Source organism: Oryctolagus cuniculus, chromosome 7 (genome assembly GCF_964237555.1).
Source record: "Oryctolagus cuniculus chromosome 7, mOryCun1.1, whole genome shotgun sequence".
Lineage (NCBI taxonomy): Eukaryota > Metazoa > Chordata > Mammalia > Lagomorpha > Leporidae > Oryctolagus > Oryctolagus cuniculus.
In genome coordinates, this window is record NC_091438.1 from 145,889,970 (window position 1) to 145,904,390 (window position 14,421).

Here is a 14,421-nt window from a genome sequence, read left to right on the forward strand (position 1 = left end):
GAAGCTCTCTGCCTGTCTCTTATCTTCTGTCACTCTGCGTTCCAAATAAATTTTTAAAAATTATTTTAATAAAGAGAGAAAACTTATGCCCACATTAAAACCTGCACAAAAATGTGTTTATGGTAGATTTATTCAGGACTATTAACTTGGAGGCAACAAAGACGTCCTTTGGCAGGCAAACGGATAAACTGTGGTGCCTCAGGAGAATGGAATATATTCAGTGCTAAAAAGAAATGTTCTATTAATTCATAAAAGGACAAGTAGGAATTTAAATGCATACTCCTAAGTGAAAGAAGCCAGTCTGAAAAGGCTACACACCATACAACTTCAACTACGTGATATTCTAGAAAAGGCAAAACTATGCTAGGAACAGAGGACCACAGAGGGACGAATAAGCAGCACACAGAGCTCTCAAGATACCATCATGGTGGATGCTCGTCACTGCCCATCTGCCCAAACCACAGAAGTACAATGCCACGGGTGAACCCTAAGGTGCACTACAGACTTAGGGTGATAAGGATGTGCCAGTGCGGGTTCATCAGTGCAATAAATGTGCCCTTCCGGGGGGGGGGGGTGGGTAAGCTAGGAACGTGAGGGTGCAGAGGCAGATGAGCAATCTCTGGACCTCACTCTCTATTTTCTATGAACTTAAAACTGCTCTAAAAAAATAAAATCTATAAAAAAAAAAACAAAACACATGGCCACAACTATTTAAAATTGCTGTTAAGAATAAAATACACCACAATCTTAACAGTGATTTTTGTCACAGTGGCTAGCCTATTTTCCCTGTTCTTTGCCTAAATTTTCATACTTAAAATATCCCTGGACACCACTCATGAAAACATTTGAACCTTACTTTAATGTACATTATTCCTTTCTGATCTAGCATTTAGTTAAAATAACAGATCTTGGGTCTGGCAATGTGGCGTAGTGGGTAAAGGACACTGCCTGCGATGCCAGCATCCCATATGGGCGCCGGTTCGAGTCCCAGCTGCTCCACTTTCAATCCCGCTCTCTGCTATGGCCTGGGAAAGGCAGTGGAAGATGGTCCAAATGCCTTGGGCCCCTGCACCTGTGTGGAAGACCTGGAAGCTCCCGACTCCTGGCTTCAGATTGGCTCAGCTCCGGCTGTTTCAGCTATTTGGGGAATGAATCAGCAGATGGAAAGACCTCTCTCTCTTTTCTCTGTCTGTCTGTAACACTATCCTTCAAATAAATAAATAAATAAATCTTTTGAAAAAATTCAGAAATCAAGCTGGAAGAAACAGGATCGTTTTACAAGACATGTATTTGTCAAGCCAAAAGAGGGCTTTGGGCTGGCTTTGGCAAATGCCCACTCTCCCAGGGACTAGATCCCTCAGGCGACACTGAGGATCTCCAAGCTCCCCACCTCCCCCACATCTGTTTACTCAGCCATCGATCCAGCCCCTTCCGCTCCACACTGTCCTGAATTTCCTGGCAACCCAGAGCCTTCTCCATTCACTCAGTTCCTTATCCTTTGCCATGCATGAATTAAACATTCACCAAGTACTTGATTTTTACAGAGAATTATAAAAATAAACAGGTCCAGCTTCTGTCCTTATGAGCCTGACTAGCTCCTAATGTGGTAAGAGGAAAGAGCCTCCGAACAACTGGCCGCTGCATACCGGACTGCAGCCCTCTCTCCTGTAACGGGCCCGTAACAGAGCGCAGCCCTCTCTCCTGTAACGGTAACAGAGTGCAGCCCTCTCTCCTGGGGGGTAACGGGCCCGTAACAGAGTGCAGCCCTCTCTCCTGTAACGGGCCCGTAACAGACTGCAGCCCTCTCTCCTGTAACGGGCCCGTAACAGACTGCAGCCCTCTCTCCTGTAACGGGCCCGTAACAGAGTGCAGCCCTCTCTCCTGTAACGGGCCCGTAACAGACTGCAGCCCTCTCTCCTGTAACGGGCCCGTAACAGAGTGCAGCCCTCTCTCCTGTAACGGGCCCGTAACAGAGCGCAGCCCTCTCTCCTGTAACGGGCCCGTAACAGAGCGCAGCCCTCTCTCCTGTAACGGGCCTGTAACAGACTGCAGCCCTCTCTCCTGTAACGGGCCTGTAACAGACTGCAGCCCTCTGTCCTGTAACGGGCCCGTAACAGAGTGCAGCCCTCTCTCCTGTAACGGGCCCGTAACAGAGTGCAGCCCTCTCTCCTGTAACGGGCCTGTAACAGAGTGCAGCCCTCTCTCCTGTAATGGGCCAGATAACATGTGTTTTCAGCTTTGCAGGCCACACTGCTTCTGCCGCGGTCACTCAACCCTGCCACTGTGGGACAAAAGCCACCACGGACAGCAGGGAAATTCAAGGGAATGGCAGTGCTCCAATAACACTTATTTTTACAAAAACAGGCAGCGCGCCAGGTTTGGCCTGCATCCTGCTGTTTCCTACCTGCGGCAGACGGCACACGAGGGAACGTCCACGTGCGTGGAAGGTACCGCTGCTTGCTCCTTCACAGGCAGCGGCCACCACACCTGACTTGGACAATCACAGCAAACTAGAAGAATCCTACCTCAAAGTGGGAGACTAATGAAACTGTCCCCCAAAGTCCCTGAACTCGTTCCTCAAACACAGCAGTCCTCAGCCACGTGGAGGGAAGACACAGCTGCAGAGCAACCGCTGTGGCAGCACTAAGGATTACCACAACACCTGTTTTCAATTCTTTTCTTAAACATTTGAAAAAGGGCAATCAATGCCATGGCTAAAACAACCCCATGGAAGTTACAGCGAGTCTGAACCGTGCACAACTCCGTGTGTGTAGGCGCTGTCAGCCTGTGGACATCGGCACTCCACGGAGCCTCGGGGACCGACGAGTGCACCCTTCTCCATCTGAAGATAACAAAGCCAGTCTCTGGCTAACACATCAAACACGTCAGGCTGGGATCAGTCAGAATCGCATTACTACTCATCATCACACACATGAAGTCAAACAAGAGGAAACAGGAGCTAGGCAAGGGGAAGGGGAAGTGAGATAAAGCTCACTACAACCAAGCTGGATAATCTGCTCAGATAGAACTTTCCACTGAAACTCTCCCATTTTTGGCAACAGAAAAATCTGAAAACACATGAAAGTAAAAAGAAAAAAAATGCCCAAGACTACCCAAGGGGTAATAACTGTTGTGAACATTTGGTTCTTTTCCCTTCAAATTTCTCTTTAAAAAAAAAGATAAGATAGACATATTTGTTTATTTAAAAGGCAGAATGACAGAGAGGCACAGAAAGAGAGCTTCCATCCACTGGTTCACTCTCCAAATGCCTGTGAAAGTCAGGGCTGGGGCGGGCCAGAGCCAGGAACCTGGAACTCCATCCATCTAGGTCTTCAGGTGGGTGGCAAGAATCCAAGCACTTGGATCATCATCTGCTGCCTCCTAGCAAGTGCGTTGGTAGAAAGCTGGATGGGAAGAGGAGGCAGAACTCAACCCCTGCCATTCTGAGCTGGGATGCCGCACATCCACCCTGAAAATCTCTTCTCTGTGTGTATTAGAAAAAAAATGGTTTTTAATTAATTTGTTTCTACTTTCTTCATAAGAAAGTATGTCATGAGTACTTTCCCATATTCTTTAATATGGCTCAAAAGCATGATTTTGTAATGTCTGTATTAAAAGTCTATCAAATGATTGAACCATAACTAATTTAAATGCTCCTCATTGTTAGATATTTAGGTCATCCTCTCTCTCTCTCTTTTTTTTTTTTTTTTTTTGACAGGCAGAGTGGACAGTGAGAGAGAGAGTCAGAGAGAAAGGTCTTCCTTTGCCGTTGGTTCACCCTTCAATGGCCGCCGCGGCCAGCGCGCTGTGGCCGGCGCACCGCACTGATCCGATGGCAGGAGCCAGGAGCCAGGTGCTTTTCCTGGTCTCTCATGGGGTGCAGGGCCCAAGCACCTGGGCCATCCTCCACTGCACTCCCTGGCCACAGCAGAGAGCTGGCCTGGAAGAGGGGCAACCGGGACAGAATCCAGCACCCCAACCAGGACTAGAACCTGGTGTGCCGGCGCCACAAGGTGGAGGATTAGCCTAGTGAGCCGCGGCGCCGGCCCATCCTCTTATTTTTTATAACATCATTCTAAAAGTTGAAAGTAATCCTAAGGAAGCCTACAAAACTACTTAAATATGCTACTCTTTCATTTATTTGACCACATGCCCAGGGCCCTACTGGTGAAGGTGGGATACGTATCAGTGACCACAGGAAGAGGCACAGCCCCCAGAAGCAGGCCATCACACCTAGTTCCCTAGACAGCTGGCTCTCTGGGTCTCTGGGCTTCTCTAGTAACGGCAGATCAGGTAGTAGAATCAATCCACATCACGACAGGGACCCACGAGAGATGGTGTCACAAGACTGAGCCTGGACTGCTCTCTTCTGTAACAACCAACAGAGGAAAGCTGTTTGGCTTGACTGTTATTATTAAAATTGTGTAGGAGAAAGGATATTAAATAGCTTGTGGCAGATGCTTCAATTACAGCATTTAGTGGATTTGTGGGAAATTCCTTCTGAAATAGAAGGTCAACAAACAGGTCTTTCTCCCATGGGTATTTGGAGGAGTGTTCTCTGCTGTTTCCACTGCAGGGCATGGTGGGCAGAACGTCACAACCGCCGGAAGTGGAGGCCAGCCCAGCAATAGCAACAGCATGCATCCAAAAGAACAGGGGCCAGGAAACCTCTCAAGCCCACAGCAACAGAAACCTATTCTATTTCCCCCAGTCTAGCTGCCGATCAGAAAATGAGAACAGACTGATTATCTAGCGCTGGACATGCTCCTCCTATATAAACCATCCTTGGTTTTAAAGCAAGCCAAAGGAAGAGGAACAGAAGATAACTCACTAGCTCCAGTTTGGACTTCGGTTTTCAGATAAAAGAATCGAGGTAAAAGGAACACATTCGTGTTTGCGTAATGTAAGTCACATAAAAAACACGGCAAAGGGGCTGGAGCTCTGGCGTAGCAGGTAAAGCTACCGCCTTAGTGCTGATATCCCATGTGGGCGCCAGTTTCAGTCCCGGCTGCACCACTTCCAATCCAGCTCCCTGCTAATGTGCCTGGGAAAGCAGTGGAAGAGTGCTTGGGCCCTTATACCCACATGGGAGACCTGGAAGAACCTCCAGGCTCCTGACTTCGGATCAGCCCAGCTCTAGCCTTGCGGCCATTTAGGGAGTGAACCAGTAGATGGAAGACCTCTTTGTCTCTGCCTTTCAAATAAATAGAAATAAATCTTTAAAAAAATGGCAAAATTAAGCCTGGGCCCATCAATGTAATATGATGATGTTATTCTTTTAATTAAAGATAAGAAAAGAAACATTTCTGATTAAAATCCATGTCTAGCATTGTGTTTGCCTAGGGAATGTTGCGAAAGAGATTATTTTTCAAACCTAAATTTTCCAGAATGACCTAGGGATAAATCACATTCTAGGCACAGATAGACAAGTGAAACACGCACAAGGTATAAAAGACAACCTTCTCAAACCTCCTCCCCATCTGTAGCTGCTTGACAGATCGGGAGATTTGTATGAACAGGGAACAAACTCTTCCTTTTGTGGCCCTGCCGAAAGAACTCTGGATATGCAAACATAAAAGGAGCAGGACCAGAGCAGTGCCTTTCGATACCAGCACAACAACCAGGTTACACGCAGATCTGTGAGGTGTGGAAAGCAATCACCTTCGTCTCTTACTCGGAACACTGGGAAGAGTTGAGGTCAAGGCTGCAAGACAGTGACACAGGTGGCCACCAAACCCAAGTCAAACAAACAGCAAAACGTCACCAGTCACAGGATCTGATCTCAAACAATTCCTGCAGGCCCAATGGGGGCGTTTGCTTTTCAGAGCGTGTGAAGTTTACTGGGAAGTGTTGGTAAGGATACAGCACACACACTCACCTGACCAGGGCATCTGGTTTGCTTAGCTGGTTATTAGGAATACAGTTCTCCATTAAGTCCTTGTGTGTACTTGGGCTCTTGCTAGTGCATTTCTGCTTCTTCTCGTTTTTGCTGGACGAGGAAGGAATGCTCCCGTTCGCGGCGCTGTGACTTCGAGGTGAGGAGTTCACAACCCCACTGGCATTTTTGTAATTTTTTGAGGAAGCAGTGCATGAGTCCTCTTTCAAGAGATTTTCTGTACTTCCCACAAGATCGTTATTTAATCTTTTACTATTGATATGGTTCTCCATATACTCAATTTCTTGTATTTTAGAGTCTACAGGTTGTAGAATATTGTTGTTATTTATCCCAAGGTTGTGTTTTTTGGCATCCTTGTCCTTTTCTTTCCCTTTTTCTCGGTATTCTATCTCTGGCAAAGTTGTGGAGAGTTTTTTGTTGGCTGGAATACCTCCGTTGTGGTGTATGAGGATTGAGGAATCCATATCAGGTAACCCTTTGGCTGCTACAATACCAAAAACAAACCAACCAACAAACAAAAAAACCCATACCAGAATATTTAGTTTTTTTAAAAACACAGAATAGACAGATTCAATGAACTGTATTATCTAAGCTTAGAAATTTACTACATTAACTTGCAAACTCATTAGAAGCAGTAACTCAGAGAATAGGATGCTAACTTAACGAAGCAAATCCAAACACATCTGAAAAGCTGCAGATCCAGAAAGTCACTATCATGGACAGCAAAGCCACTAAATGCTTGGCCTTGAATGTAAGACTGAAATTTTATAATTAAGTCATACTTCATGTATCCATCAAATCAAACTTGCTGTCACTGGCATGAGAGGAAGATCGCTCTCCTGTGAGCCCATACTTTAAAGAGGCCTGGATCAAGCAACTGCTAACACCTTTACTGAAGAAAAAGCAACAAAAGGAGGTATGATTTTGGGATAAATGACAACTATCCTTTTTCTTGACTCCAGTGTTGAGGTACTAAGAAATCTACAGCATTTACCAGACTATTTGTATCAGGTCCACACATTCCAATCTGTTAAGGTCTAGTTGAAGAGATTTTTTTTTTTTTTTGCACCACGTTGGAGAAAAATTTTGATACATATTTTAATCATATTAAAACCATGATCATGGGGCAGGCACTGTGGTGCAGCAGGTGGAGCCGCCACCTGCAGTGCTGACACCCCATGTGGGCACCAGTTCAAGTCCCGGCTGCTCCAATTCCGATCCAGCTTTCTGCTGTGACCTGGGCAGGCAGAGGAGGGTGGCCCAAGTCCTTGGGCCCCTGCACCCGCATGGGAGACCTAGAAGAGGCTCCTGGCTCCTGGCTTCGGATCAGCACAGTTCCAGCCATTGCAGCTACTTGGGGAGTGGGTTGCAGATGGAAGACCTCTCTCTTTCTCTCTCTCTCTCTCCTCTTTCTCTCTCTTCCTCTGTCTCTCTGTAACTCTGCCTTTCAAATAAATAAATCTTAAAAAAAAAAATGACCACAAATTTCCCACTCCAAACCAGAGAAAACTGGTACCCCTGTCAGTTCCTCCATTTCTATGGGTTAAACGCCCGAGAGAAGAGCCGTCAGATACAGCTCTGGGAGCACTGACCCAGCTGTCAGAGCCCATCCAAAAGACGTCTGGTTAGAAACCTCATGTGCACATCCCCAGCGGGCTCAGACTTTGGTTCCTAGCTTGTTTCAACCCAAACCCACACACTTACTATTGTGTTATTGACAATAAATACTTTAAAGTACTTACGGTAAATAAAATATGAAATAAGATCTAAAAATAATAAAACTATTTGGAAGTACATGGTCTTCAGAGAATAGGTAAAAAAAAAATTCCACTCATACTCTGTATTTCATTAGCAAACAAAACAATGGCCCTGAGGAGGAATACCAGAAAACAGGAAAATCTAAAATCCTAGCTATTTTTCCAAAAACAAATTAAAAAAAAGGAGATTTACTGGGAGGTAAAACAGTGACAGCCTCTGAGGTAGCGCGCTGGGGCGAAGGCCTACCTTCCTCCGCCTCCTTCTCCTGCTTCTGCAGCATCTGCTGCTCTGGGGGCAGGGCTTGCTGGAGAAGCTGCATGTAAAATTCGTTCTCTTTTTGTACTTCCTTTTGCTTCCTTAACCGCATCTTGTAGCTCACGTAACTTTTGAAGCCAAAACCCAAAGTCACCACGGGGTACCCGATACTGGAAAGAAGACAATCCAGCCAGTGATTGCAAGTTTAAAACAAACAACTCATACATCAAGCACATGAGGATCCCTTTGACTTAAAATCAAAAGATTCTAGGGGAGGAGAGCAGGCAGTGACCACACAAGGAAATGTGATGCCTGCCACAGAAATCAGAGGCAGCTGGCCCACAGAGCAAACCCCCAGGGAAGGGGACCGCTGGACCGTAAGAGAGCTCTTCCTGCCGACGTCACCAGAGTGCCTGTCACACACAGTGGCTGCCGTCTTTGAAGAAACATCGATCTGCCGTATGCACCAAACTGAGGCATGCGTGTGCTTGTACAACTGAAAGTGCAGACGTTAAGAGTGGTCACAAGTACACATCATGAGTGTTAAAAATCTAAAGCTTCAAGACACTGCATCCTGCATCAGAGAGCCTGGGTTTGAGTCCCACCTCCGCCTACGATTCTAGCTTTCTGCTACTTTACACCCTGGGAAGAAGCAAAAGGCGGCTCAAGCACTTGGGTTGTTGCTACTCATGCGGGAGACCAGATGGAATTCCTGGCCTTGGCTTAGCCTGGCCCAGCCTTGGCTACTGTGGGCATTTGGAAAGTGAACCAGCAGCTAGAAGATCTTTCTCTTTCTCTGATGCTCTGCTTTTCCAATAAATAAATAAATCTTTAAAAAGTAAATAAGTAAATAAATAAGTCCCTGAAATTATCAGTGCTAACATTTGGTTTGTACTACACGAAATCACACCATATGTACTTATAACTCTCATCTACAGGACGGAAAGTCGGAATATTTTAATTCAACTCATCACTCTGCCTTTCATTTCTAAGCCTCTGCAAACACTGTAAAACCCACACTAAGCTTCACTAATATTAACTTAACAGTTGAGGCTGGCATTGCAGCACAGGTTAAGCCACTACCTGTGATGCCAGCATCCCCTATCAGAGTGCCGGTTCAAGTTCCTGCTACTCGGCTTCTGTTTCAGCTTCCTGATAATGTGCCTGGGAAGACAGTGGAGGATGGTCCAAGCACTTGGGGCTCTGCCATCCACGGGGGAGAGCAGGTGAGAGTTCCTGGCTCGTGGTTTTGGGCTGACCCAGGCCTGAATGTTGTGGGCATTTGGGGAGTGAACCAGCAAATGGAAGATGTCTCCCTATCACTCTACCTTTGAAATAAACCTTTTTAAAAAAGACTTGAGGGGGCCAGCACCGCGGCTCAATAGGCTAATCCTCTGCCTTGTGGCGCCGGCACACCGGTTTCTAGTCCCGGTTGGGGCGCCGGTTTCTGTCCCGGTAGCCCCTCTTCCAGGCCAGCTCTCTGCTGTGGCCAGGGAGTGCAGTGGACGATGGCCCAACTACTTGGGCCCTGCACCCCATGGGAGACCAGGAGAAGCACTTGGCTCCTGCCTTCGGATCAGCGCGGTGCACTGGCCGCAGGGCACCAGCTGCAGCGGCCATTAGAGGGTGAACCAACGGCAAAGGAAGACCTTTCTCTCTGTCTCTCTCTTTCACTGTCCACTCTGCCTGTCAAAAAATAAAAAATAAAATAAAATAAAAAAGACTTGAGGGGCTGGCATTGTGACACAGTGGGTAAAGACGCCACTTGTGGCATCAGCATCCCATTTGGGTGCCAGTTCGAGTCCCACCTACTCCACTTTTTTTGAAATATTTATTTATTTATTTGAAAGGCAGAGTTACAGAGAGGAAGAGGCAGAGAGAGAGACAGAGAGGCCCTTCACCCATTCACTCCCCACCCAGATGGCTGCAATGGCTGGAGCTGTGCCAATTCGAAGCCAGGAACCAGGAGCTTCTTCCAGATCTCCCACGTGGGTGCAGGGTCCCAAGGACTTGGGCCATCCTCTACTGCTTTCCCAGGCTATAGCAGAGAGCTGGATTAGAAGTGAAGCAGCCAGGACTCGAACTGGTGCCCTTAAAGGTTGCTGGAACTGCAGGTAGCAGCTTTACCCACTATGCCACAGCACTGGCCCATGTGCTCCACTTCTGATTCAGCTCCTTGCTAACACTCTTGGGAAAGCAGTGGAAGATGGCCCAAGTATTTGGGCCCCTGTACCCACAGGAGCGAACTGGGAAGAAATTCCTGGCTCCTGGCTTGGGTTTGGCAGAGCCCTGGCAGTTGTAGCCATCTGGGCAGTGAACCAGAGAATGGAAGCTCGCTCTCTCTCTGCCCCTTCCTCTCTCTCTGAAACTCTTTCAAATAAATAAAGTAAATCTTTGAAAAATATTTTAAAAATTAAACAAGATTAGACACCAATTATCAATTTAAAGATTTATTTATTTTACTTAGAAGTCAGAGTTACACAGAAAGAGGAGAGGCAGCGAGAGAGGCAGAGAGAGAGAGAGAGAGAGGTTTGCCATCCACTGGTTCAGTCCCCAATTGGCCGCAACAGCTGGAACTGCACCAATCTGACGCCAGGAGCCAGGAGCTTCCTCTGGGTCTCCCACACTGGTGCAGGGGCCCAAGGACTTGGGCCATCTTCCACTGTTTTTCTAGGCCATAGCAGAGAGCTGGATTGGAAGTGGAGCAGCCGGGACCCAAACCAGCGCCCATATGGGATGCCGGCACAGTAGGTGGTGGCTTACTCACTATGCCACAGCGCCGGCCCCCAATTTGGTCTGTGATCTTTCTACAAATTTGAAGTGATACGGTTTTTTTTTTTTTTTAAAGATTTATTTATTTATTTGAAAGTCAGAGTTACAGAGAGACAGATCTTCCATTCGCTGGTTCACTCCCCAGATGCCTGCAACGGCCCAGGCTGACCCACACTGAAGCCTGGAGCCAAGAGCTTCACATAGGTCTCCCACTCGGGTGGCAGGGGCCAAGTACTTGGGCCATCTTCCGCTGTTTTTCCCAGGCCAAGAGTAAGGGAGCTGGATTGGAAGTGTAGCAGCCAGGAAGTAAACCAGTGCCCATATATGATGCCGGCATCACAAGCAGTAGCTTTACCTGTTACACCACAAGGCTGGCCTCTGAAGTGGTAAGTGTTATTGAGCAGGTTTATTTAATTCACTTGCTAAAAATACTGGAAACAGTATTTGATCCTTGTTTATTTTTTGTCATACATATTAGCAAAAATTGATATTTTGAAAAGAGATGTACATTACTAGAATCAAGCTCAGTTTTCAAAAGTATTTCATGATTAAAATTAAATATTTTTTAAGGATTTATTCATTTATTTATTTGAAAGCCAGAGTTACATAGAGACAGAGGCAAGGAGACAGAGAGAGAGATCTTCCATCTGCTCATTTGCTCCCCAAATGGCTGCAACACTGAAGCCAGGAGCCAGGAGCTTCTTCTGGGTCTCCCATGTGGGTGCTTGGGCCATCTTCTGCTGCTTTCCTAGGCCATAGCAGGAAGCTGGATTGGAAGTGGTGCAGCCGGGACTCAAACTGGTGCCCATATGGGATGCCGGCACTGCAGGAGGCAGCTTTACCTGCTATGCCACGGCGCCAGCCCCAAAGTCAAATATCTTAATATTCATTTACATTTCATAAAAGAGAAATAACATTCCTTCAAATACTATTAATAATATTGTCTTTCATAAATAAGGAAATTCTAAGTTTTTTTTTTTTTTTTTTTTTTTTTTTTTTAGATTTATTTATTTATTTGAAAGAGTTACACAGAGAGAGGAAAGGCAGCGAGAGAGAGAGGGCTCTTCCATCCACTGGTTCACTCCCCACTTGGCAGCAACAGCTGGAGCTGCGCCAATCCAAAGCCAGGAGCCTGGAGCTTCTTCTGGGTCTCCCATGTGGGTGCAGGGGCCCAAAGACTTGGGCTATCTTCTACTGCTTTCCCAGGCCATAGCAGAGAGCTGGATCGGAAGTGGAGCAGCCAGTTCTCGAACCAGCGCCCATATGGGATACTGGGCACTTCAGGCCAGGGTGTTAACCCACTGCGCCACAGCACTAGCCCCCTAAGTTCTTTTAAGCTTGCTAAAATAGCCATATAGTTCATCAAGACTTTTTGGACTATTATTTGATTATAATAAAAACAGCTGACATTTATCAGTCACCTACATGCTTGGGATTAAGTGAGATACTTCACATATATCATCTCAGTTTCACCAGATAGGTAAGGAAACTGAGGCTTAAAGAGAATGAGGCTGTTAGGGGACAGAGCTGGGATTCAGATACTCATTTGCCAAAAAGGAGGGCTCCTGCTCTCCACTCCCATGATATGCTGCTTTCTGGGTTCATGTAAAGTCTCCAAGAAAAAAATTCGCAGTTGAATTTACCATTCTACGTCAAAATGAATGATAAATTATGAAAATACAGAATACTTACCAGTGAGCAGCAAATGGACGACAAAGGTCTACGTGAAAATTTTTGAGATCTTTAAATCTAATTGCTGCTTCAATATAAACAAAGAGAATCCAGAGGGACACTGTAGGCAAACACACTCCCCTTTCTGTGGGAAAGCAGTAGAGAGACAAGTATCAATGCCATATTAACTAACATAACAGATGGGGTGTTTGGGAGACTGATTCAACTACAGTAACTTCTATTAAGACTTCCAACTGAACTAAAAAACAATTTGGTCCAAACTGAAAGCTTTTATATGACAAACAATTACACTGAATTACTTAAAAAAAAAAGACAAACATTCTGGCAGAAAATATTTATAATGTATGTAAAACAAACGATTCATAGTCATAACACAAAGAGCTCCTATAAATCAATAAAAAGGCAACTGAAGGAAAAAACTGCAAATCATAAAAGAAATACAGGTGGTTGAAAAACATGAAAAAACACCCAACTTATCTACTGAGTAGGAAAATGTAAGTTAAGACAATCAGATTTCATTTTCTCAACCTATTAGGCAAGAAATTTAAAAGATAAATAACAGTGCAGAAAGAGTGGGGGGCGAGGTTCATTCTCATCCTTGGCAGCAACAGAAATTGGGGCAACATCATTAGAGGCAATTTGGCTGCATAATTAGTTTTAAAATATTTGTACTTTGGACTCAGAAACTCTACTTCTAGAAACCTAGCCTATAAAAATACAGAAGAGCTCTGAAATAAATGTATAAGAACATTCACTGCAGCATCATTTGCAATAACAAAAAATTTAGAATTCATTTAAGTATCTAGTAACTGGGAACTTTAAATTATGATAGATCTATACAATGAAGTATGTTGCAGCTTATCCAGAGAATGGAAGATCTGTGTTGTCACAGAATGATATTTAAAACATGAAATTCTTAGGTAAGAATGAGTTTTAGGACAAAGAAACGTTTTTCTGACATTAAATTACTATTTAAAAATTTTAACCACAGCTCATATTCCTTTTGTAATTAAAAATAATTTTCAAGGGAGGAAAAAGCAACCTGCAACAGAGAAAACAAGAAGTAAATAGTGGGAAATGTTCATCGGTCTCAGAAACAAAATCTGAAGGCCACGCCTGTCTGAGTGAGGACACGACTTATGGTGAGGGGTTTATGAATGTGGGTTACACAGACCTGACTGGGACGGAACCAGTGACTTGAAGCCTTTGTCCTATGGATCTCTGGGATGAAACTAAAAAAAAAACCCAAACTATAGAATCTGGAAATCAGAAAGTTCATTTAGCCCAACTTCCTCATTTTGATGAAGACAAAAGTCAAGGCCGGAGTTTCAGCAAATCTGGCCCCAGCTCACGGGCAGTACTGGATCTGCTTTAAGGAGAGCCCAGGTACCCTAGACCTTGTCCTGGAGTTAACACTGGAAACTCTGTGAAGGGAGCTAATAACTTCATCCATTCTTACGGATTTGACATACCAAAAACAGGGATTTTCATAACTTTGAAAGAAAAATAGAAATCCACAGAATAATGCATTTTCAAAAATAATTTCAAAAATTTATATTCTTACCCTCCATATTAACTTACAAAGTTAAGATGAATATAAGCATATTACAGAAAAATATGTAATTCTGTATCTATCAAATGAATAAAACTACACTGAAAGAATTTTTCATTTATTTTTTAAAAAAGATTTATTTTAGCTATTTGAAAGGCAAGGTTAGAGAGACAGACAGAGAGGCCTTCCATCCACTGATTTACTCCCCAGATGGCTGCAAAGACCAGCAGGGCTAGATAGGCCGAAGCCAGGAGCCAGGACCTTCTCGTGGCTCGCTCACGGAGATGCAGAGGCCAAGCATTTGGGCCATCTTCTGCTGCTTTCCCAGGCACATTAGCAAGGAGGTGGACTTGAACCAGTGCTCATATGGGATGCCAGCTTGTAGGTGGCATCTTTATCTGCTGTATCACAATGCCAGCCCCGAAAAAATATTTAAACAAATAAAATCGTTATGTTGTATGTTCAGTTTTATATCCTCGGGGTTTTTTTTTTTTTT

General features: G+C 45.0%; 1 protein-coding gene and 1 long non-coding RNA gene across 5 annotated transcripts in view; both read right to left on the reverse strand.

Annotated features, from left to right (window-relative positions):
* LOC138850710 (uncharacterized) overlaps nt 1–696 on the reverse strand; it is a 5,178-nt gene extending 4,482 nt beyond the window's left edge. The window contains exon 1 of the long non-coding RNA XR_011390836.1: nt 13–696. This is a non-coding gene — a long non-coding RNA (uncharacterized lncRNA). The remainder of the gene's footprint in view (nt 1–12) is intronic.
* The window catches only part of MACO1 (macoilin 1), a 77,546-nt gene that overhangs the window by 32,005 nt on the left and 31,120 nt on the right, over nt 1–14,421 (reverse strand). For 3 of the 4 annotated variants that reach the window (XM_051856658.2, XM_070079064.1, XM_070079063.1), the window contains 3 exons: nt 12,374–12,497; nt 7,901–8,079; nt 5,879–6,380 (listed from right to left, as the gene is read on the reverse strand). In XM_051856658.2, coding sequence (XP_051712618.1) covers nt 5,879–6,380; nt 7,901–8,079; nt 12,374–12,497 — 805 coding nt within the window. The remainder of the gene's footprint in view (nt 1–5,878; nt 6,381–7,900; nt 8,080–12,373; nt 12,498–14,421) is intronic. The other variant, XM_070079065.1, reaches the window with a different exon arrangement.